Raw genomic sequence first — 24165 nt, 5'->3', positions numbered from 1 at the left:
TATTCAGTGATATGCGTGTATTATGTTTAAAGCGCAATTAATTCGCATGTTATCGTGTACGTTCATTGTTCTTATGGTAATTTGATGATTTTTATTGTTGATAACGATTAATTATTTTTTTAGATTTTTGTTGTCAAAATTATAACACTTGGTAATAATAAAAAAAAAAAATGGTGGAATACTAGAATATATAAGTATTACACTATTACGTACATTGATTAAATATAGGTACTATATTATATTAAGTATACTTAATCAATGCTACAGTAAGTATTGCTCTTTCACCTGACACAGGGCCGTCTGTAGTCCTTCCGTTTGAAAAAAGTGGTAAAATTGGTTTAAAAATTGGTTTTTGCCGTGGGCCTCGAAAATCCTAAGGACGGCCCTGATCTGACATGTGATGGGGGCTTAAGCGTATTTAGTTTTAAGGAGTAATATTAAGGCAATTTACATGACATTAACATTTGGGCTATGTGAATGTGTGAGTAATAAATGAGCATTAACGTGTATTTCCGAAAATCGGTGCAATGCCGCGTCGGGCAACCGCCACCCGATGGAACTATCGCACATGTCAATATACTTCGTGAAAAATGAAATATATAAAAACTACTACAAAAACTACTAAAAGCGGTAGTAAACTAAACATACCAAAGTTCGATTGTAATTTCGAAAAAATGATTGAATTTATAAGTTTCTAGACTTGCTCTTTAGGAATCACTTTTCCAACTTGAGTTTTATTTTTCTATGCGTAGTGTTTTTGTTGAGATATCACCAATTTTTTTTATTACAACTTTGGATATAGTCTACCTATTTTTTTTAATACTGTGGTGTACTCAACGAGTCGGCCAACGTTACTCCAACTACTACGCATAGTTTAATTAGAAATTGCAACAGACATGCTGTAGAAATATGCATAATACCTATGCCGAAATCATGGTCCAGTTACAAGGGAAAATATGGACATATAACATAAACATTATGGAATTGTTAAAAAAAAATAGCGTTTTGATTAATAACTATAATACTTTTGCATATTACTCAGGCTGTATTCCTCCAATCCACTTGAAATTTATAAAAGTATCACCTTACCGGTGATCAACCCGTGTAAATTGCAAGTCAATCAGTTCATTAGTTTAGGCTACAGAGAGGTCGGACCATTTTATTTCGTAAAATTACACAGGTTAAATACGAGTTGGCCGTATCGTGTAATATACTGACGTCGTGTCACGAGCTCTTTTTTTACTTATCTATTAGGATTATGCAAAAATGTTACCTCTTAAATCGTGGGTCATGGACTATGGAGCTCCATCGTTCACGAAATTTCAGACTTCGGTAAAATCACAAAATATAACAATTGAATGCCCGCGATTCTGTCTTATCACTATGTACCACGAACTATGATAGTAATAATTGTTATCAAATAAATTACAACATAATATTTCTGTGATGATATTATTATTTTTTCGTTTGCTGACTTTAAATTCGAATCACTCGCGAATCTCGATTATTTGAAAATTTGAACGAAAAATACAGATTACAGAACAGTCGTACAGAGTTCTATTCATACATTTTAGTACAAAATCACCATGGATAAGTGTATTCCTTTTACTAAAACATCCAATGTATCGCCTCGCCACATTACGTTAATTTTCATTTGTAAGTATTATTTTCTAGTTGTACTGATTATATTTCTTAATAATTTGGAGTCAGTCTAATTTGCTAATTTGTTCACAACTATAGATTTTAAAAAAATCAATGAAATAGAAAAAAATAATGACTAAAAAGCTTTGAATTAAATGATTATCCCAATTTCTATCTGGCATAAAATCTGCGGTAATCATTTCACAATTAGTGATTGTAAAACATTGCTCAGTAAATTAGTAAACATGGTCAGAGGTGTCAAAAACATAATCCAAACCACTTGTCCGGGATAGAGAATTAAAATAAATTTTAGTAATTTACGGCAACATTGGTACTACTCTGAGCACGACTAGAAATCGCATCTAAGAGGTAAAATCATTTAACATAATTCATGAATTAGATATTTTAATATTTATATGTTTTTATAATTTGACATTTTCAGAAAACTTTGTTTCTCCAACAATCAGTTAGCAGAAAATGAACAGACGAATTAAGCATTTGGAGACGTTACAGTTGAAGATTTTAATTCGCCCAGAAAAGCCTTCAATACTTAATAATATCTAATTCACACACACTTATGTAAGTATATTGCTCAAGTGTCCAATTTCAAATGTTTGCCAAAACCAAAAATGACTTAATAGCTTATTGTTTTTAGTTCATACAATGGATTATACTTATTATTGTTTTCAAAACTGAAATATATGATGTACCACATACAAGGAACTAGGAAGTGGAGCCAATGTATTGAACATTTTTCAGATGTTGACTTTCTTGAAGATAATTTGAACGACTCAGATGAAGCCATACAATATTGAAGCGAATTATAAGATTTAAAAGTGAGAATATTGTTGATAGGTTTTTATTCTAAATCTATTTTACTGTGCTATTAACATACCCACCTATTCACGGGACACATTGTACAATATCTAATTGTGTGCGTGGATATATATTTGTTTATCGAAAGGGCTCAGCCTGTTTAGTCAAAATAAATTAATAATTAAATAATTATATGTTACAATATTAAAATATTCATAACTTGTTTTAAAAATAAAATACAAATATAATAAGTGCTTCCCCATAGGGTTCCTTAAAAAATATTTTCGCCTATAAGTTTGATAATAATATTATGTCATATGACTCAAATATATTAAGACTAACAGTACAAAACTGGATCTACTGTACTCATATGTTGCTTGTGTTCAAAGAGAGAAGACATACTGACATATTTTTAACAAAGTTTTAATTTTTAGGTAATACAATTTTGCTGAACAAAAATACAATTTTAATAATGCAGAGGGCCTCAACATATTTAAATTGCAAAGAAACACGTAACTAGTTTGGACATTGGTATCTTTTCTGAAGGGAAAGTGCATCTAGTTGGATGCGTTGAACAGGTAAAGATTGAATGTTCGCAGTTGTTTTCAAATACATCGGGAAAAACAAAAAGATAATTAAGGAAATATGATTATATTTTTGACAAAAATTGATTTTCTTTAATTGGTGTAACTAAAAAAAAATACCTAGGTATAGATACATGTTTTGTTCGCCGAATATTCCTATTAGCATTTTCTATAAACCATAAAATCTTTAAAACAATTTTACTCTTTTTGAGCTAGTTATGGAGATAATACATTTTAATATTTTCTATTTGTTTTGTTTTTAAAATTATTGTCAATAAAAAGTTCTTTGTTATGTCAAAGAATTTGAAAATGTAATACGGGGATCCTATTATAGTTACTACTCGTATAATATCTGTTCACAAATATAAGAGATACATAGCCACCATTTTTCATAAGCATTTAAAGTTCACATTTCGACAAAATTCATCAACAATTTGCAATTTATTATATAGTTAAAAATGTATTAAATGTTCAATTGTATATTTAGCTTATGATTATAGTAAAAATTGATAAAAGTTGATCATAGTAATATTAATGTCAAATTAAATTAAATATGTAAATTATTGGTTACAGGTCGTTAAACTCGTTCCCATTTACAACGAGGAAAGACAAACATCTTTGCAAAAAGAGTATGCAATTACCAAAAAGCTTAAGTGGCTGTTATTAAAATTCTTCAACTATCAAAAATGGACATAATTGATGAAGACTTTTAAATTAGGTATATTCTGATAGGTATCTATTTCCTTTAATTTGTAATTATTTTTCCTATGTTTCCCCCCACCACCCATCAGAAAGTAATTAGTTACTTTATTTTACCAAAAAAAACTATACCTATGCACTCTGGAGTTATGTTTGCGAATAAATTTTATTATCAATGACTAATTTAAGAAAACTTTATTTTTAAATTTTATAATAAAAAAGAAAAGTAGGTATTTAAAGTCATTATAAATTATAATATCATAATGTTCATATTTGTTGTATTGATAGTGTATATGTATTTTAAAATTTAGAAATATATGACTAATGTAGTAATGTGTTGTAAATTATTGTTATACTTGTAGCAATTTTTTGTACATACTATTATACTAAATAAGGAATTATTACTAAGTTAGAAAAAATTAATCATAATATAATATAAGATATAGCTGTATAAAACAATTAAAACATTTTTTTTTCATGTCTATGGACTTAAAACTAATTAATTTCAACTTTTTAACTTAATTTTTTGTGTGTTTATTAATTTGATCTATTTTAGTATGATTAGAGAGCGGATTCGTATGATTTTACATATTTATTCTGGTTAATAGTATGATATGCTAATAGTGAGCACAGAATTTATTTCCCGGCGATAACGATTTAAACTGTGAATCTTTTGAGCTACATAATACGACAGTTAAGTAACTTTTTTTCATTTTAAGGACTTATTTAAGATTTTAATCACATATTTCTGTGTTTTTTTTTAGACATTTTTGAATAATTTATAAAAAAAAACGTGTGTGTCACTAGCGACCCTCAGAAGATGTGAAAACATATATATGAGCTTATAAATATAGATTTATTATGTATAGAATTTGAAGCAAGGGCGTCCTCAGGGGGGGGGGCGGCAAGTAGGAGCAGTTCTATAGCATTTTCTAGGTTGATGATTTTAATGTTCTAAAAATACTAAAAAATGCCCTAACAATCCTAAATAGTGCACTAAATTGTTTTTATTTTTAATATTAAAGATATAAATTCTTATCTACATTTTAAACTTTTAAATGAATGTAGAAAAGTTTAACTGACAGAACTTACTATTTAGACTACTTATTTAATCCAAAAATATACTCAACAGGTAAAATTTTATTGATATTTATAGAAAAAAAACTAAAAAAAATGGAAATTGACAATGTCCGTAAACAGCTCAAAATAATTCAAAATATTTGGAAAATGTTATGGTGTATAGGAAATGCAATTATAAATATTCGGTCAAAATGTCATGTCCCTACGCTCATTTGTTTTAGAGTTACACCAAAAACCAAAATCGATTTTCTCGAAAACAGATTTTGCGTATAAATTCCTGTTTTTCCTTAATTTTTCTTTTGTTTTTCAAGTCGCTTTTGATAACTACTTGGAAATTTTTACTTTTAACCCCCCAAAGTACCAACTAGATTCACTTTCCTATCAGAAAAGTTACTGTTTAAGAAAATCCAAGCACTTTTACTGTCCTAAAAGGTGATAACAGACACACACACAAAAAAAAAAAGGTGGATAAGTGGATGTCGCTCTACTGTACAGTAGGTTACAAGTGGGTCACTGTAATGGATGGTGTTAAATTTGAATTCAATGATATTAAATCATTGTATAAGAAAAACGATTCTTAACGAAAACGGTCAGTCAGCCTATGATATTAGTGGTATTACCAAGTACCTATATTTGATGATATTATTGTGAATAAAGTAATTTATATATAACCTATTTACGTGGAGCCTTGTTTTAAATTTTCAATTTTTAGCCATAAAAGTTAAACATTTTATACATTTTTAGCTACAAAATAATTAATAAATTATAAATTTGATAAATGTTGTCAAAATTTGAACTTTAAATGCTTATTAAAAAAAATTGTGCCTATGTATTTTTAATATTTTTCAACTGCTATTAGAACGATATATCAGGAGCCTTATATTAAATTTTCACGCTTTTTTACCAACAAAAAAAATTTTATTGATATTTATATTATTAATAAATAATTTCCTCAAAATTTTGAAAATAAAAGTACTATAAAAAAAACCGTATTTTATATTATTTTGGATACATATTTACAATATATTAAGAGCCTTGTATTAAATTTTCAAACTTTTTAACCCAACAAATAAAATTTTATTGACATTCATAAAAAAAAATCTAAAAAAATTCAAAACAAATATCAAAAAATCAAAATATTTTTAAAATTATATCGTGTATAGAAAATGCTAATATAAACAACCAGTGAAAATTTCAAGTATCTACGATCATTCGTTGTAACTCTATTACACCAAAAGCCAAAAACGAAATTCTCAAAAACCAATTTAGCGTAAAAATTCCTGGTTTTCCTTATTATTTTTTGTTTTTATCGGCGCTATTGGACACTAATGCGAATATGGGATTTTGACCTCAATGCACCAATTAGATTTCCTTTTTCATCGAACAAGATACTGAAGTTGAAAATCGAAGCATTATTTCGATTACTTATCGTGTAGGTACACAGATCACCCAAAAAAAAAAAACACATCATTGTTAAATCAATGTACATTCATCGCTCCGCTCAGAATCTAAAATATACTTTTTTTGAAAAATGTAGAATATCATCAATGTAGTCGACATGACTAGAATTCAGAATGGTAGGTACTGAATAAAATAAATTTCAAGTCAAATTCGATTAGATGGATATATTATAAACATTATAATCAAAGTAGGTATACATGTTATACATTTTAATTATTCATATATATATATATATATACATTATATACATAATAATACAAGATCCTACAACCATTTCTATTTTTAATTTTTAAAACCTTCATATTTTTAAATGATAGCAAAATTACTGCTGACTGAACTCAATGTTACATACGACATTACGACATACCTAATTCTTGATATAACTATAATCATCACAAACGATTTGTGTATTGTGTTTCTGCTAAAAACGTCAAATAAAAAAAAAACCTTACGTAATACAAAGAAAACACTTTTTTTCATATGATTTTTCAATTTTTGGTATTTTTAAACTGTTGGTGCTGATTGCTGAAGCTACCTCAAGCACCCCCCTAGTTGCGCCCATGGGCATAGCAGGTATAGAATATTATGAATTATGATACTTTACACAGCCACACAGGCTTATTATAATATACTCATGAGTATTTATCGTCTAGATTCACTAGATAGCAGCCCATGATTCATTTTGCCATAATATTGTTATACGATATACCATTCCAGCGTTGATCACGCATACAGACAACGATTTCATCTTCCAAACGTAGTACAGACACAGAATAGATTAAATCTAAAAATATTTATAAAAATAGTTTTATCTACTCTGTGTTACAGACACTGTAGCTCTTAGATCATAATATAAATACAAGTATACACAGACGACAGACTTCTACACTATACTTAGAGATGTAAACATTTTTTCGGTAAATTTACATTTATTTTTAATACTGTATAATATTTTTATTTAGTAAATTTTATACGAACTCAATAACATTTTTATAACTAAACTAACCATTTAGCCAATGTAGGTACCACTCCTTACTACAAGTATTATATTTATATTTATTGTAAGTACCGCATTGGCGAAAACGGGAGTGCCATAGCTGGGTGCTTAGCACCCCTAATTTATATTAGTTATATTGAACTAAAAATATTGTTTAAAGTAAAATATCAAATATGATGGTGTCAAAAAATTGTCTTAGTAATAATTATTTGCCGGGTGATCTCATGTACATGATATAAATATAAGTTGGTATATAACTAGTTATAACTTATACTTATATCAGTTATATCATGCATTGCAGTCATTGCAGATATATGGAAATCCCTCTAGCGTTTTGTGCATATGAAAACAATTGAAATGAGTGGTCACTCAAATTTTAAAACAATAAAACATATTTACCGGGTAAAAAAATTATCGGTAAAATGTACGTAAATTTACTGAACTCCCATCTCTAACTACACTATAATACTGAACCATTGATTAAAATATACTGTATAGTGTATACTAAATTCACTATATACTATAAGTACAACTATATATGTACCTACTTGACACTTGACACTTGTACTACTTGACACTTGTACTATATAGAAATCTGTGCAAGTATATTAACACAGGTCGCAGAATGATATTAAGCTGTGGTATTATCATTTATCACTTATCAGTAGTTATTACTTATCATGCAAGTCGTGATTTCGTAAATTATTTTCGTTTTTTGCTTTCGTAGATAATAGCCGTGAACATTAGAGAACTTCAAATGTCCATGGTATTGGCATTGAGTATATATTACCAAATTATATATTTTACTCAATGGTTATAGGTATGAGCGTGTGACGTACATTTCTGACTTTCTGAGAACGATCAGAATCTGAATATCCAAAAATATTATTCTTGTCTATGATTCACGGTCTTCTTCTGTTTATTGTTGGTTGTTGCAATATTGTATGAAACAAAAATCACCACATTTGCCATTCACCTATAAAAAATGGAACCGTTTATGCCATCCGAAGTCGCTCGTTTAGTATATGGTGAGTACTTCAGTTTTAGATCTCTAGACTAGTAGGTTTTATTTTTATAAAATTAGCTCGCCCACCAATATATTTTGTGGTTTCCCGTCTTGAGACTGAATGATATAATAATATGTTGACAGTATTCATCCCAGTACTATGACATTGCAGCTAACATAGAACTACTGTTTTCAATTCAACTCAGTGCATCAAAACATGTACATGAATATTTTAGTTACCTAGGTATATAATATTATTATTCCTGGTCACAATGTTATGCCTAGATGCCTACTAAATATCTTAATTACTTTATTTAGTTTTTATTAAGGCGGCAGGTACATTACAAACTTAAAAACTTTATATTAGTGTGTAGGTATAGTTATAATATGCTAAAGATTTTTATCTATATTTTTTTATATATGTCAATACAGGTTATCTAAAAAACGAAAAAAATGAAGACACTGCCGAATGTTTTTTAAAATCCTCTCCTTGTTTAACTGAATGTTATCAGATGTTTAAGACTAATAGAAACTTTAATATAAAAGTGAATGGGTTCAATTTACATGAAATCTTTGAAGTTTTTGGAACTATGTGTAGCATGAGTAAGTTTTGTATATTTATTAACTATTATTAATTGTTATTACCAATTGAATTTTTTTTTAAATTAAATAAATTACAAATTTAAAAAATATTGTTAATATTTTATATGTTTTGGTTTTAGTTCAAGAACAAATACCTGAGGCATGTGAATCAAAAACATTAATTGAGAAATTACAGTATTTACTAGATTCAGACCATACATCAACCAAAGAAGATAAATCTATTGAGACCAAATTAAACATGGTTGACAAATGTGTTGGTAATACAGTTCATACAAAAAATCAGGGTACACATATTTCAATTAATATAGAAGCAAATAAAAGTACATCTGAAGAATTATTAGAAATCCCATTATTCACTGAGATAAATTCTAATAATGTTTCCAAAACAAAAGAAATTGACATATTTAATAAGGAGACCACTATAACCGATGAGAAAAATTCGGGTACATTTTTATCACCCTGTCTATCTTCTATGACACAACTAATAAATAATAATGCAAGAACAACATTTTCCAAAATTGATGACAAAGAATCTCCAATATTTCAAATTAACAAGCAAATGTGTAGCACTCCAGGAAAAAAAAATGATGAAACAAAAATAAATATTGAGCCAATGCTACAATGTAGTCCAAAAAATATTCATAATTTAATTTCTGTGTATGTATTAATTTTATAAATATCTACGATTAGTTTTAGTGTTACATTTTTGCTTTACATTTAAAATGGATACCAATTTTGAACAAATGATTTTCTACAACAGTATGTCCGTATAACAATACTATGTTTAGAAAATAATAATAAAAACTAAAGATAAGAAGAGTGATGACATATTTCCTAACATTATTCTTCAAAACTTAAATTTATTTAACTAATAAACTGTTCAAATTGTATGCATAATTTTTAAAATGTAAGTGTCTTAACATTTTTTTTTATAGTGATCAGACTGAACATCAGCAAATGCCTGAAGCTACATCACTTGATTCTATGCCAGGATTCTCTAAAGAGGATAAGATAAAAGATGGTTCAGTTATTATTGATACTGGTGAATTAGTTGATACATTTTTGAATGACCAAAGTTTGTTGGAAAAAATTGCTGATACTATCAATAAATGTTTCGAAGCTCAAAAAGAATTAGAAAGAGTATTAGATCCTCCTACACTTGAAAAAGCATTAGACTCTGCTCAGTCTGATCCACAAATCAAGAATATACTGGATGAGTTTTTAGGTATGTTTTCTTATAAAGTATGTAAAAAAACTTGAATATTAACTTAAATATCTTATGATAAATAATTTGGATATATTTATAGAACTTATAATTTTAGATAAATTTTAGTAGTTATAAGTAATAACAATTTTTTTTTCTTACTAGTATTTAATTTTGAAAATCTGATGTAATTTAAAGCATATATTCATAATTAATATTTCTATAAGTTAATTGTTAATAAAATCATTACTAATATAGATGTATAATTAGAAAAATATTAATTCTGATTAATTTAATGGAGGAGTATGTACCTAACAAAACATATTTTTATTTTTATTATATTATAATTTATAATTAAAAAGGTGGGTAAGTGCATGTCGCTCTGCTATACAGTAGGTTACAAGTGGGTCACTGTAATGGTTGGTGTTAAATTTGAATTCAATGATATAATATCATTGTATAAGAAAAACGATTCTGAGCGAATAAATTTTCAACTACAAAATAATTATTAAATTATAAATTTGATAGATTTTGTCAACATTTGAACTTTAAATGCTCATAAAAAAAAAATTGTGCCTATGTATTTTTAATATATTCAACTGCTATTGTAACAATATATCAGGAGCCTTGCATTAAATTTTCAAGCTTTTCTACCCAACAAATAAAATTTTATTGATATTTAGAGAAAAAAAAAAACTAAAAAAATTGAAAACTGACAATGTTCGTAAACAGCTCAAAAAGAGTTAAATTATTATCAAAATTTTATCGTGTATAGAAAATGCTAGTATAAATATTCAGTGAATTTTCAATTATCTACAGTCATTCGTTATATCAGCTCAAAATAAGTCAAAATAATTGGAAAATATTATGGTGTATGGAAAATGCTCATATAAACATTCAGTCAAAATTTCATGTACCTACGATAATTTGTTTTAGAGTTGCACCAAAAACCAAAATCGATTTTCTCGAAAACAGATTTTGCGTAAAAATTCCCGTTTTTCCTTAATTTTTCTTTTGTTTTTCATGTCGCTTTTGAAAACTACTAGGAAATTTTTACTTTTGAATCAGAATCTAAAATTTGTGAATAGTTGTGAGTATTGGCATTTGTGAAAATATTAATTAAGTATTATCCGGGCGGTATGATAATATTCTAAATATACTATTAAAGCAAAGGTATATTGATAAATATTTATTGTCACAAAAAAAACTACTTATATGATTTTGTAGTTTTCACAGTGTTAGTCATTATAATTTTATAAATTATTTGATATTTAAATATTTAATCAACTATACACACGAAATACAGATAATATAACAACAATTAATTATTAATATACTTTTTTTTTAATACTATTTATATATTTTAAATTAGAAACTATTTAGAATGTATCATTGATATAATAATATAGCGGTTCTTAACCTTTTGTAGATCACGGACCCCTAATGAAAGATTTCTAGAAATTGCGAACCCTCTTACCAAATTTATTTTGAATATCTTTTTTTTTTACAAAACATCTCATGTTATCATAACCAAAATGATAATAATTATTTTATATAACAAATTACATAGGTAGACATAACAAAACATACACATTTATAACTATTTTATTACAATTAATTTTTTATAAAAATGTAATATAAAACCATAATTGAGTACGATCGATCAACTGCATTTAGTGGCAGTAAATATAAGACTGCCGAGACCACAGTGCTGTACGCATGAATAAGAAAAACTGATTATACTTAATAAATATTAATAATACAATTATTTGGTGTAGAATCTACATATTATATATGAAAAAAAAATAATAATCCAACAATATTGTAATAATGCATTCATGTCACTTATTGACGTATGTTATGTGTTATGGCTGCCGCGGACCCCCCACATGAGTATTGCAGACCCCCAGAGGGCCGCCGACCACAGGTTAAGAACTGCTGTAATAATAAATTATACAAATAAGCTTTTGTTTATGTTTCAGTTTTTAATGTTGACAATACTGAAATTGGTAAAAAAGCGTGTACTAATCTAGACTCAATCAAATCCCGTTTACGTAGTGCCAAGAAAAAAGGTATACAATAGATCCTCAATTATTGTATACAATCAATAAGTTATATAGTTTTATATGTTTTTATAGATGATATATCAAACAAATTAAAAAAGAATAATTTTAATATGCCAAAACATATTGTTTTTGACAATGAAGAATGTATGAAAGTTGACAATAATATTGTACTGATACATGAAGGTAATATCAGAACAACAACTTTTGATAGTTACGATTTGTTATCAAATCAAATAGTTCTACAATCGAGTGACTTATATAACTTCAATTCAACTAAAATAGAAGCAGGTATGCTTTATACAATTGAATACAATTTATGTGTAGAATCTTTATAAATTTACAATAATAGTTTTTAGGTACCTAATTTATATTAAATAGTTTTTATTAATTTTAAAAAGCTACTATACTTTTAATTTTATATATTTTGTTTAAAGTGTAGGTATAAAATATATCTAGTTGAAATATACAAAATATTGATAAAAGTAAAGAAAACTGTACACGTACGTCCTATAATATCTTATGTTTTATAAAATAAAAATAGTTTGTCCACTTATAAAAAAAGAGTGCATACTTAAATACTAAAGGTACTTATGATTGTTAAACCAAATACATTTTTATTGTGCTATAAAAAGGTACATTCATATAGTATTGCCTATCAATATTAAAATATAAGTCCATAGAAACTATCCAATTTGTTAAATATAAATAATCAAATTCATCTGTGCACTATATTTCTTGAGGGCCTAAAAAGCTATTAAGTGGATTCGATACCGACCGTTTTTAAGGAGTTCAATATAGGCAATTTTCTGTGTGTGTGCATTCGGGTCGTGTAAAAGTGTGCGTAGTAAGTGATCATTAGCATGAGTAACTGTGTATAAAATAAGTAGCAGAGTGGTCCCACACGTGTACATACATGGCAATAACTCATTACCTAGACAAAACTGCATGACTTTGAACTGTCGGATTTTAAAACTGAAAAAAGATCTTATTTACTTGATTTGTCTATAAGTGATCGATCAAGGGTTTTTTTTTGTAGTAAAATCTAAACTATTATAAATACTTGAAAAACAGTTTTTAATTTTAAATATTCCAACATTTAATAACTGAAAGAAAAAAATGCCCCAATCGATTACTAATAGAATAAACAATAAATTCCAGAATGCCACCTTTAATTTGTATTAAATTGATTAATATTTTAGTGAATGCTTTATTTTGTTTTTAGGAGAAGAAGATTACCTATCCAAAGCAAACTATGTGAAAATTGCCCCAAAAATAACTCCTATGTTAAAAATTCAACAAGGTATGTACAATTACTAATTATTTAGTAAAAATATTCTAATAATTTAATTTCTAAGTTTTAATGATGATCTATTAAAAGGACGTGATACCCACATGTGTTGTCTCCGTCTTACAAGTGCGTAACATAGTAAATTGTACGCTCAGCAGAACACGTGTAACACCGTTACCATAAAAATTAGAGTGAATTTACCTCTTATAAAATTTAAAGGTAAGATTATTACCTTATGGCAACCTCATGGGCTTTTAAATTATATTTTAATTTTAAAATACTCATAACTAGCTTTAAAATTAAAATATAATAAAAAGCCATGAGGTTGTCTATATAGATAATAATCTTACATTTAGATTTTATATGAGGTCATTCACTCTTATTTTTAAATTAACAGAGCTACACGTGTTCTGCTGAGCGTACAATTTGCTATGTTACAAACTTTTAACAGAGACAACATATTATGCGGGTATCACATCCTCTTAACATTATATTTAAATATTAGATATAGCATATGATCTGTATTTTGCATCATACAATTGGTCTGCATTAATATTAAATGTAAATATTGGTAAAGGTAATCCCCACCATGTTTATCAAACTGCATATGGATAATCCAATGTTATTTTAATGAAATTTATTTAGGCCTTAGCCTTAGGTTTATAACCTAAACTGCTAAATAAAGATAATTTTTTCTAAACCAAGAAGGGATGTAATTTAAATAATGTACAAAATCTTAAAATGATAATTCAGACAAAAATGTATTAATTACAGACAAATGCACTTTATAGTAATTTATACTAATTTTCTTGTATACAGATGTAACATTAGGATTTGACAAATAAAATAACTTGTTCTAATTAATATTTTAAAAATTGTTTCATATAATTTACAGGTGCCTATGTTACATGTATAGTTCAACATTTTTATTTTTAATACTAAAAATAAAAATTTTAAATCTGATGTAAATTTTGTTAATTTGTAAATCAGGGTTTTAAAAAAATGTTGACTGTGAAAACATTTATTTAAGTCATGTAGTTTATTTTTGATGATTTTTTTGAAATCTCATTACTTTTGTTAAATACAGCTGATCCAGCCGTAAAAAAATATTTTAAATTCAAAAAGTATACTTTTTAATTTTTTTATGAGAATTTTTAAATATGATTTTTAAAATCTAAATATTTTTGTAAAAAGTTAAAACTGTAAATTTATGATTCTTACTTCAAAAAAATTTGACATTGTAAAAGACCATTAAAAGTATTCAACTTTCAAACAACAAATAACATTTTACTGTCATGCATAAAAAAAAAACTAAAAAATTGGAAACTAAAATGTCTGTAAACAGTTCAAAACAATTCCAAATATTTTGAACATTTTATTGTGTATAAAAATGCTAATATAAAAAATCAGTGAAAATGTGAAAACAATCAGTGAAAATGTCAAGTATCTACGGTCATTTGTTGTAACTATTATACCAAAAACCAAAATCGAAATTGTCAAAAACCAATTTAGTGTAAAAATTCCCGGTTTTCCTTATTTTTTTTTTCTTGGCGCTTTTGGACACTAATGGGAATATGGGATTTTGACCTCAATGCACCAATTGAAGGGTCCAGTGCAACAACCGGGTATGTCCACTTATGGAAATTTTTTAGTAGAAGAAATAAATATTTAAATTCTTTAATATTTGTCATACACTTTATGTTTATATAGAAAACATGTAGCAGTCTATTTTCTTTATTGATATTATAGAAAATGCTAATATAAACAACCAGTGAAAATTTCATATATTTTAGGGTTAAAAATTCCCGGTTTTACTTAATTTTTGTATAGTTTTTTCTGGCGCTTCCCAATTATTGGGAATTTTGACCTCCTGAATGCACCAACTAGATTCACTTTCCCATCGAACAAGATACGGTAGTTGAAGTATTATTTCGACTTGTTATCGTATACAAAAACACAAATTTAAAAATTTTTTAAAAATTAAAAATTAGAAAAAAAACACATCATTGTAAAATCAATACATTTATTGCTTTGCTCATAATCTAAAATTAAAAATGTTTTATTATACGTGTAGCACATGAGTCAAAATAAAAATAATAATATTGATTAAAACAAAAGTCAGGTCTTCCTGTTACGTCCTGTATACCAATAAAGGCAATAATAATATAATTACTAATAAATATTGTATTAATAGTTTTTACTTTTAGTTCCTGAAAAACATATATTTCCAAAACGAAGAAAACATCCATTAGAAGTTGTTGGCATAAAGAGCCAATTTAGGAGAACAAATATAATTTCTAGACAACCACCTGTTCAGATTCCTAAATCAATTGTTATTGAAGTTCCTAATCAAAGTTCATTTGAATCTCAAGAAAAAAATCATATTGAGATTAATAATATTATCAAATTACCTGAAGTTTCATCTAATATTAATGATACGATTGTTCAAAACACACCAGTTGATAGACTAGAACCTCCAAAAAATAAAAGTATGAGTACACCTTGTAGAAGAAGCACTCATGTAAGATGCTTAGAGTTTAGTACTCCGCAGCCTAAGAATATGACTCAAAATCAGGCCCGTTCAATACTTCTCTATGGTACACCAAAAAGAATTGAAAAATGTTTGGAAGAACCTTCATCTAGTCCTTTACCAATACTGCAAGCTGATTGGGGTTCAGTTAATGGATTTGAATCAATTATTAAGAAAGAGAGTATTAAACACTGGGATACAGACATTAGAGAAATGGTGGGGGCTGGAATATTAACATCAGATGCGGATGGAAGAAAAACAAGAAAAAAAAAAATGCCAAGAAAAAAAATTAAGCCGTTCATTAATCAAAATAATTCTATAGTTTTGCTTGAAGAACAAAATAAATCAAGTAACCATTCAATCACAACAAATGAACTATATACTGATGTATCAAATATTTCTGAAAACACATGTGGCGGTTTAATTGAGCAAGATTCTAATAAGCTAGCACCAAATGGCCAACAGCCATTAAAGGAGCAGAAAGAGTTTCCTATTTCATTGGGAACTTTTAATAATGTTATAGAATTACATGATAAACAACCGCTAATTAAATCTGATTCTTTGAATGCTTTGAAAAATGTGAGTAAATTTCCTATATCATCAGAAACTTCAGATAAAATAACTAAATTGAATAATGAACAATCACCAACTATATTTGGAACATCAATAAATGTGAATAATAAAAATTTGCTAAAAAAACAAGAAGATTTTTTGAGTTTGTTGGAAACCCCAGGTAAAACTACAGAATTGTATACTGAAGAACAGTCAGTTAAATCTGATTCTTTAAAAAACGACAATAATGAGAAATTATTAAAAAAAGGAAATCACGAAAAAGATTCTAACATTTTAAAATCATTTAATAATAATAACTATTCATTAACAGTAAATAATTCAAATGAATCAAATAAAAATGTAAAAGAACAAGGTTTATTAGATCAAACTGATATAAACAACTCAAGTGAATTAAATAGTTCTACAAAAAGTATTAGTATTGAACCAATTAAACCTAATATAGTTAATGAAATGTCATATAAATGTGATGATGCAGCTGTTAATATACCCAAAACTCCTACTTCAAAAATAAAATATGAATACAATCTAAGTAAGCCATGTTCACAAGAACATTATGATGATTCATTGACAGAAACATCTTCAATCAAATTATTTACTGAAACATATTTAAATAAACCACCCATTTTACCATTTCCTTCTATTCCAGAAAATTCAAGGTCTGTCGATACTATTATTGTACCACCAGAACAGAATTATGTTGAAACCTCAAAAAATACCCGTTGTAAAATTATGAATAAGACACAGAAAGATAAAGTTGAATGTACACCCTTAAAATCAAAGGAAAAACTTTTGAGTAATTCTAAAATAAAAAATACATTAAAAAAAAAAAGCGTTGGAGCAAAAAAAAAACAAGTGTATGAGTCTGTTAAAGTTGAGTTATTTGGAAGTGAAATTTCATCAAGTTCAAGTTCGCATGAATTATTAATCACTAATGAACAGCATAATACAATAGTTATTAATAAAAAACCTCAAGATGAAGAGAAAAATTCTGGTTTCAAACACATACCCAAAAGCCAATCAATTAAATCTATGTCTATTATAAATGTTAATGGTATTGAAAATAATATATCAAATGAGTTGCATGCACCTAACATGCAACCTATCAAGGCACCATCCATTAAACCAACAATAGTACAACCCGAGAAAAATAATGAAAACACATCAGAAACAATAAAAAAGAAAAGTGCTAAAAAGTTCATGGTTCATTTTGATGACCCAGTAGAAAAATTCTTTGGTTTGTCTAAGAGTCCAACACCATGTAAATCCAACAACAAAAATGCTGGTCAAATACAAGAAGATACCATAAATAATGACAACTCGGAACAGTTGATTGGGTTAAGTAGATATTTGAACAAAAGATCGTCAACAATTTATGACTATAGCCCTAAACGAAAAACAATCAAAACAATTGAACCAGATGTTAAGACCACTAAAATAAATAATGGTGATTCCAAAATTAATTCTTCAAAAATGTATAATGTAGATGAATCCAGTAAGAATATATCAATAAGTGATTTTAGTAACAAAAGAAAAACTCTGGATACGAGCAATAAAAGAATTAAATTATCTGAGAATTGTATAATAGACGTAAATAAAGGGTCTTGTGGGATGGAAAATAATGCAGCTCATAGTAAATCCATTGTACCATTGGGGTCTGTACAAACATGTACAGACCTTATCAGGTCTATGAATGACAACATATCTATACCAAATTGTAATTCTAATAAAAAAATTAACATCAGTCTTGACAGATCTGAATTGCCCGTCATTAACTACAAGAGCAGTGTTAGTAATATTTCATGTGTTACTGTTAGACATGATGATACATTTGATGCTCGGATTAACAAAATATGTGATACACTAGACAATATAGAATATTTAAAACAGTCAAGAGTATTTGATATAATTTCTGAAGATGGAGAACGTGAGGTATGTTAATTAAAACATTATTATAGTTTCTTTATACTTTTATACTTTGCTTCTATTTTGATTAGTCTTAAAATTTTTTAGATATAAAAACTTAAGTTACTATGGATATTATACAATTTTTCAATAATTCTGAATCCTATTAAAATAAAACAAAAACAATAATCGTATATGTTTGCATGATATTTTTAGTGTTCAAAATCCTATAGTGTATACCATAATGAAAACTTGTCTATAGTTGAATAAATTAAATTGCATTATTCTATATTATTTTAGTATACTGTAGACTATGTTAAAAATCAACTACCTAATTTTTTAGGTGCTTAAATTGATTATTAAAAACACTGTTTCATATTGGATTATATTTAGTTATTATTATACTTGTTTACTTCAATTATTATTATTATTATTTTATTTAACATTTTTCAGGAGGTGTATTTAAATTTATCAGAAACATTTACTTATCTTGATATACTCTCTGAATCAAACAATGTACAACTATCTGATCCAATTACCTCACAGTTGATAACAACAAACAAAACGTTAGACGTCATTCCGGAAAGGGAAAGTGGTAAATTATTGAGGAATGATGAAGAAATAATCATACCAGTGACTAGCACTTCTATAAACTGTGTTGAGATAAAAAATGACAAAAATAATAGAGCCAGAAGAAGCCCGTCCTTTTGGGAAGACTCAGTTCATAATTACCCAATAAGACACAGAGACAACAGACATAAGGAAACAAACCGTTGGCAAAATAAAACCCATCATAATTATGATAGAAAATATAGGTAAATTTTTGTGTACATTAAGTAAAATTTTCAATGGTTTGATTTCAAATAGTGCGAATTAATTGTTAATACATTATTAAGCAAACTAAGCAATTATCTATTCTATCAGCTTTAAATATACAGCTTGTAACAGAAATATCTGACAAGTGAAATAACTTATGTTTTGATCAATATTTTAAAATTTTTTTTATATCATTTTCAGATGCTTGTAGTATATGCATACACAGTATAACATTTTTTTATTTTTTATTTTAATTACTGAAAATATAAATTTTTAAATCTGATATAAATTTTTTGTTTAAATTGTATACAGCCAATTTGTAAATATTTATTTAATTCATGTAGTTTATTTTTTACAATTTTTTGAAATCTCTATATTTTTGTTAAGTCAAGTTGATCCAGCCTTAAAAAACATTTTAAATTCAAAAAGTATTAACATTTTTCAAAAAAAATATTAATAAATGTTATATTATACATGTAGATTAAGAGTCAATAAATTATATAACTATATAAAAAAAAAATTTAAAAATATTGATTAAAACAAAAGTTATTTAATTTGTCAGGTGTTCTGTAACACTCTGTATATTTATATAATATATAATATTTATTATTAAATATAAATTATGTGAATAGGCCAAACAAATTTCGATACCACAATGAACGATTACAATTTGATAGTCGGAACTATTTTCAAAGAAGTCATCATCAAAATGTGAAAAGAGAGTTTTGGGAAGATTCAGTAAGGGATAAAGATAAATTTAAGCACAAAGATGAAAAAAGACGTAGTTACCGTGATTATAGTAAAGGAAACAATTGGCTTGAAGAAAATGAACGATATTCAATTCCGCAAAGAATGTAATATATCATATTATTATTAGTTATTTTCGATCAAACAAAATATTTTATTGTGCACTATTTATGTACAAATTACTTTACATCATGATAATATATTAAAACTGAAGTATAGTTTTCATATATTTCATAGAAATTAATTATAATAAAAATACTTCTTAAGTTTTTGTTCAAAACTGCTTAAGTGCCTTTCTATTTGATATCTGTATACTATATATTTATTACTAATCTATATAATACATTATTTTGGATTTAAGTAAAGTTAATTGAAAATTAAACGTGACATAATTTATGTTGTTGCTAATAATGTTGCAGGTCACTAAATGATTTACAAAAGTCACATAGATCAGAAGATATTGTTAAGAAAGCTACTAAAAAGCCCTCAGATCGAGAAATAAATAATAAGGTAAATCCATTAATTAATTTCTAAAAATTCTTTCATAGTTTTTATATTATCACAGAAATATATTCAAAACATTAAAGGGGTTGGATACCGACCATTTTAAAAAGTTCAATATGTATAGGCAATTTTCTGTGTGTGGACATGTGGGTCGTGTAAATGTGTGCATAGTAAAACCAACATTTTGCAGGGTAATCGCGTACCACTTCACTCTGTTCATAAACTCATGAACTACTCGACAATCGTCCTAAATTTGATTATGTATCAAAGAATTTAGAAAAATTTCTGCTTTCAAAGATTAAATAAAAACTGTATGTTGACGACAAAAAAAGTAAAAATATTAAAAACTAGGTTAAAAAATATAATTTTCAAAAACATTAATACTTTGTGTTTCAAGTGGTTCTTGACAAAAAAAATCACCCTGTATAAACAAACATTTTATAACAATGAGGCATATTGTATATAATTATATACAAACAGTTATTCAAAAATCTACAGTTTAAACTAATTAAAAACTGGTTAATATTTTGACATAAAAAATTGCAGTAAAATTGTTTCTACTTTCTAAAATACAAATGTAAATCATAGTGTCGAGAGTGATACATTTTAAATCTCATTATAAAATAAAATAGGTATTGCAAATATAGATGTAATATTTAAAGTTATTTTTAAAAAAAACTTAGTGATTTAGCAACTATATGATGTCATCATAATTTACACAGAATGTAGTAAATAAATACATTTAAATATTCATTTGTTAACAAGATGTGTAAATGGTTATAAGCAGGTAAGCCTAGAGGGAGGATCAGTTGGTATATGTGTACTACACTACTACCTAAACAATTTTTTAACAATAATTTAGTTTTATAAAATGTCAGTTATTTTTTCAATAATTTCCATGACAAATGAACATTAGTTAATAACCAAATACCGAAAATCACTGTACACTGAAAGTGTTCAATGATGCATCTGTATAATATATTAACCGTTTCTGTGGTAAATTGTTTTGGATTATGGATTAATTTTAATTTTACAAATGATTATTGTTGACATATTTGATTTATTTGCTTAATTTTGTGTTATTTGAGCATTATTATGCATTTTTATTATCTTAAGTTGAGATTCTAAACAATGAGTAACAAAATAAATGTATAATAATATATTATGTGTACTTTTTTATAAGTGGCCAGAAAATATATATCTTATACAATAAGATCAAACTCTTTGCCACTATTTAGTAATAGTTTATTATATTTGACTAAAAATCTAGAATGTTATATTAAATGTATTTATTTATTTCTGTAGACTCCTGTTAAGGTTTCCAAAGTTGAACATCAACGATTGCTGACAAATGTTGACGTTGATGATTTTTTGTCTGTTGTACACGGTAAAAAATAAAAATATTATATAAACTGTTACTGTAATTTATTTTTGTTTACACATTAAATTAATGTAAATGTTATATTATTATTTAAACTATGTGTCAAAAAAAAATAAAGTTTGTTTTTTAACAATTTTGTACTTTGAAAATTTCTTTGTACATTATTTTTGTAAGCAGTAACATTGTATTGGTTATTCTTATTTGTTCAAAAACAGAGATAACCAGGATTTCAAACATTACTTTAATTTTTCGACATGCATCACTTATCATATTATTATAGTAATTTTATTATTATATGTTTTCGTAATCCTAATGATGTCCATTAAAGTTATAACTTATCATATAGTTATATATGTTCATTACAACCTATGGGCTATGTGGTGGCATATCAATCTTGCATTTTTCAAAGGGTGGTGCTGGGTAATGGCCAATAGGTGATAATTTAGTATTAACTATAATTTAGTAATAACTACGACGGCTAATTACAAATATGATAGCGAATATAAGTTTGTAATGTTACAGGACACTTCTAATTTCTAATATTACAAACATTTCAGGAATTTGGTCTCCTGAACAATTTACCTTTTTAGATATACGGCCCTCTTGTACTGACAGTATTATTAAGTATTATTTAGATCAATGCTATTGAGAAACAGATTAACATCATTATAATTACATGCATTAAAATTAAAAACAACTGGACATGATGTTTCGGAAAGAAATTCAGGTGTAGAAATGGATAAAATAAAATTCAATGGTGGGTGATAAGAATCAATTAACGGTGTAAGTGAACTACTTAGTAGACGTATGCAATCTATGCAATTATTAGTCATAATTAAATCTAAGATATCCAACCAGTTATATAATTAGGTATGGGTATTGTTGCATATTATAATATATAAATATGTATTGTTGTTTATTCTAAGTCTAAAATATGTTAAAATTTAAAAAAAATGAAAGTAGATTATTATAATCATAAATCAGATTTTAAAGATTTAGATAGTTCTTTTGTCTTATAATGAATATACCTGGTAACTAAAAGGATCAACATACATAATAATATACATATAATATTATATTATAACAGTTTATTTAACAAACCCACTATTATTTTCTAAACATAATCAAATTAGTTTTTTAAAAACCTTGAATATTCGTATAAGCTATTTCGTTACATAAATTATATTCTAATTGACGATGATAACATACACAAATATTTAAATATTTTTCAATTTACTACACTCGGCTTTTACTGCTTTTAGTGATTTAAAATAATTATTAAAAAAGTTATCTCACTAACTCACTTACAGAACAAGTGGTATATAAAGTGGGGGGGGGGGGGGGGATTTTGTGTGTTACAACCCCCACAGGTTTTTTTTTGCTATTGAAAACCGTCAAAACCCAAAAGTAACAGTTACATTAATAAGTGTGTGGTGTGTCCCCTGAAATCAGATGTATTTTAGGCACTGTAGTTAGGTACTTACTACTTTATATCAAATGCATCATAATATGATATAAATTTATATAATATAAGAAACACGTAATAAAAAAGATGGGTAAGTGGATGTTGCTCTGCTGTATGGTAGATTTCAAGTGGGTCACTGTATAATAGATGGTATTAAATTTGAACTTCATTATATAATATATATATATATATAATATATAATTGTATGTGAAAAACGATTCTGAGCTGTGATGGTTTGTCAGTGTAGATATTTTATATTATAATTATTATATTTAAATTGTTATTACTTATTATTAATACGGTAGCCGGTAAGTTGAATTAATATTATAAAATTACAACAAAATAACTAAAACCGTTATTCTTGGTTATTTAATATGTAATTCCCTCTGTATTATAGTATAATAATACACAGGATTTATAATAATATGTACGTAATCGACCACACCAAACACCATTGACATCCTCCCGTCTGTTTACACTTTCATCTTATTAACAGTCTTATTCTCTATTTAAAAAAAAGTAAATTTACAGTACACCGTGCTGTAGCGTCATATTTTAATATTTATTATTATATTACTATGGTATATTATTTAATTATTATTGCAATGTTTCATTGCTTATAAGAGTGACCGGAAAAATGACCCACGACAATGGTGTAGCTAAATAGCCTACACAGGACGCCGTGTTATGATAATTTTATTTCTGAAATAATACCAATTTTTTTAATATTTATACAGAAAATTTTGTAGGAAAGTTTACTGCTTCCGGGCATATTTAATTTAAAAACAATACAAAATAAAAT

General features: G+C 26.6%; 1 protein-coding gene and 2 long non-coding RNA genes across 3 annotated transcripts in view; all 3 read left to right on the top strand.

Moving 5' to 3' along the window:
• The window catches only part of LOC132946686 (uncharacterized), a 327529-nt gene that overhangs the window by 219063 nt on the left and 84301 nt on the right, over positions 1 to 24165 (top strand). The gene's annotated exons all lie outside the window — the stretch shown is intronic.
• LOC132946903 (uncharacterized) lies at positions 1440 to 4209 on the top strand. The gene is made up of 6 exons (XR_009664793.1): positions 1440 to 1656; positions 1741 to 2010; positions 2084 to 2220; positions 2297 to 2477; positions 2892 to 3035; positions 3615 to 4209. It is a non-coding gene; the product is annotated as an uncharacterized LOC132946903 (long non-coding RNA).
• Positions 7993 to 22308, top strand: LOC132946452 (uncharacterized protein MAL13P1.304-like). Its single transcript, XM_061016459.1, has 12 exons — positions 7993 to 8306; positions 8717 to 8887; positions 9007 to 9544; positions 9823 to 10112; positions 12074 to 12163; positions 12230 to 12445; positions 13380 to 13457; positions 15653 to 18477; positions 18904 to 19265; positions 19899 to 20120; positions 20433 to 20523; positions 21823 to 22308. The coding sequence occupies exons 1-12, from the start codon at positions 8264 to 8266 to the stop codon at positions 21913 to 21915; spliced, it is 5019 nt and encodes a 1672-aa protein (XP_060872442.1). The 5' UTR covers positions 7993 to 8263; the 3' UTR covers positions 21916 to 22308.

The sequence above is a fragment of the Metopolophium dirhodum genome, chromosome 6, assembly GCF_019925205.1.
Source record: "Metopolophium dirhodum isolate CAU chromosome 6, ASM1992520v1, whole genome shotgun sequence".
Taxonomy (NCBI): domain Eukaryota; kingdom Metazoa; phylum Arthropoda; class Insecta; order Hemiptera; family Aphididae; genus Metopolophium; species Metopolophium dirhodum.
Note: the sequence above shows the minus strand (reverse complement) of the source record. Positions and strands in the feature narration are given on the sequence as shown.

What these genes read in the sequence shown, in the direction of transcription:
- LOC132946452 (XM_061016459.1), top strand. Translation starts at nt 8,264, where the DNA reads ATGGAACCGTTTATGCCATCCGAAGTCGCTCGTTTAGTATATG. An exon ending in ATTCATAATTTAATTTCTGT is followed by an intron (nt 9,545 to 9,822) that starts GTATGTATTAAT and finishes TTTTTTTTATAG; the next exon opens with TGATCAGACTGAACATCAGC. An exon ending in TATGTTAAAAATTCAACAAG is followed by an intron (nt 13,458 to 15,652) that starts GTATGTACAATT and finishes TTTTACTTTTAG; the next exon opens with TTCCTGAAAAACATATATTT.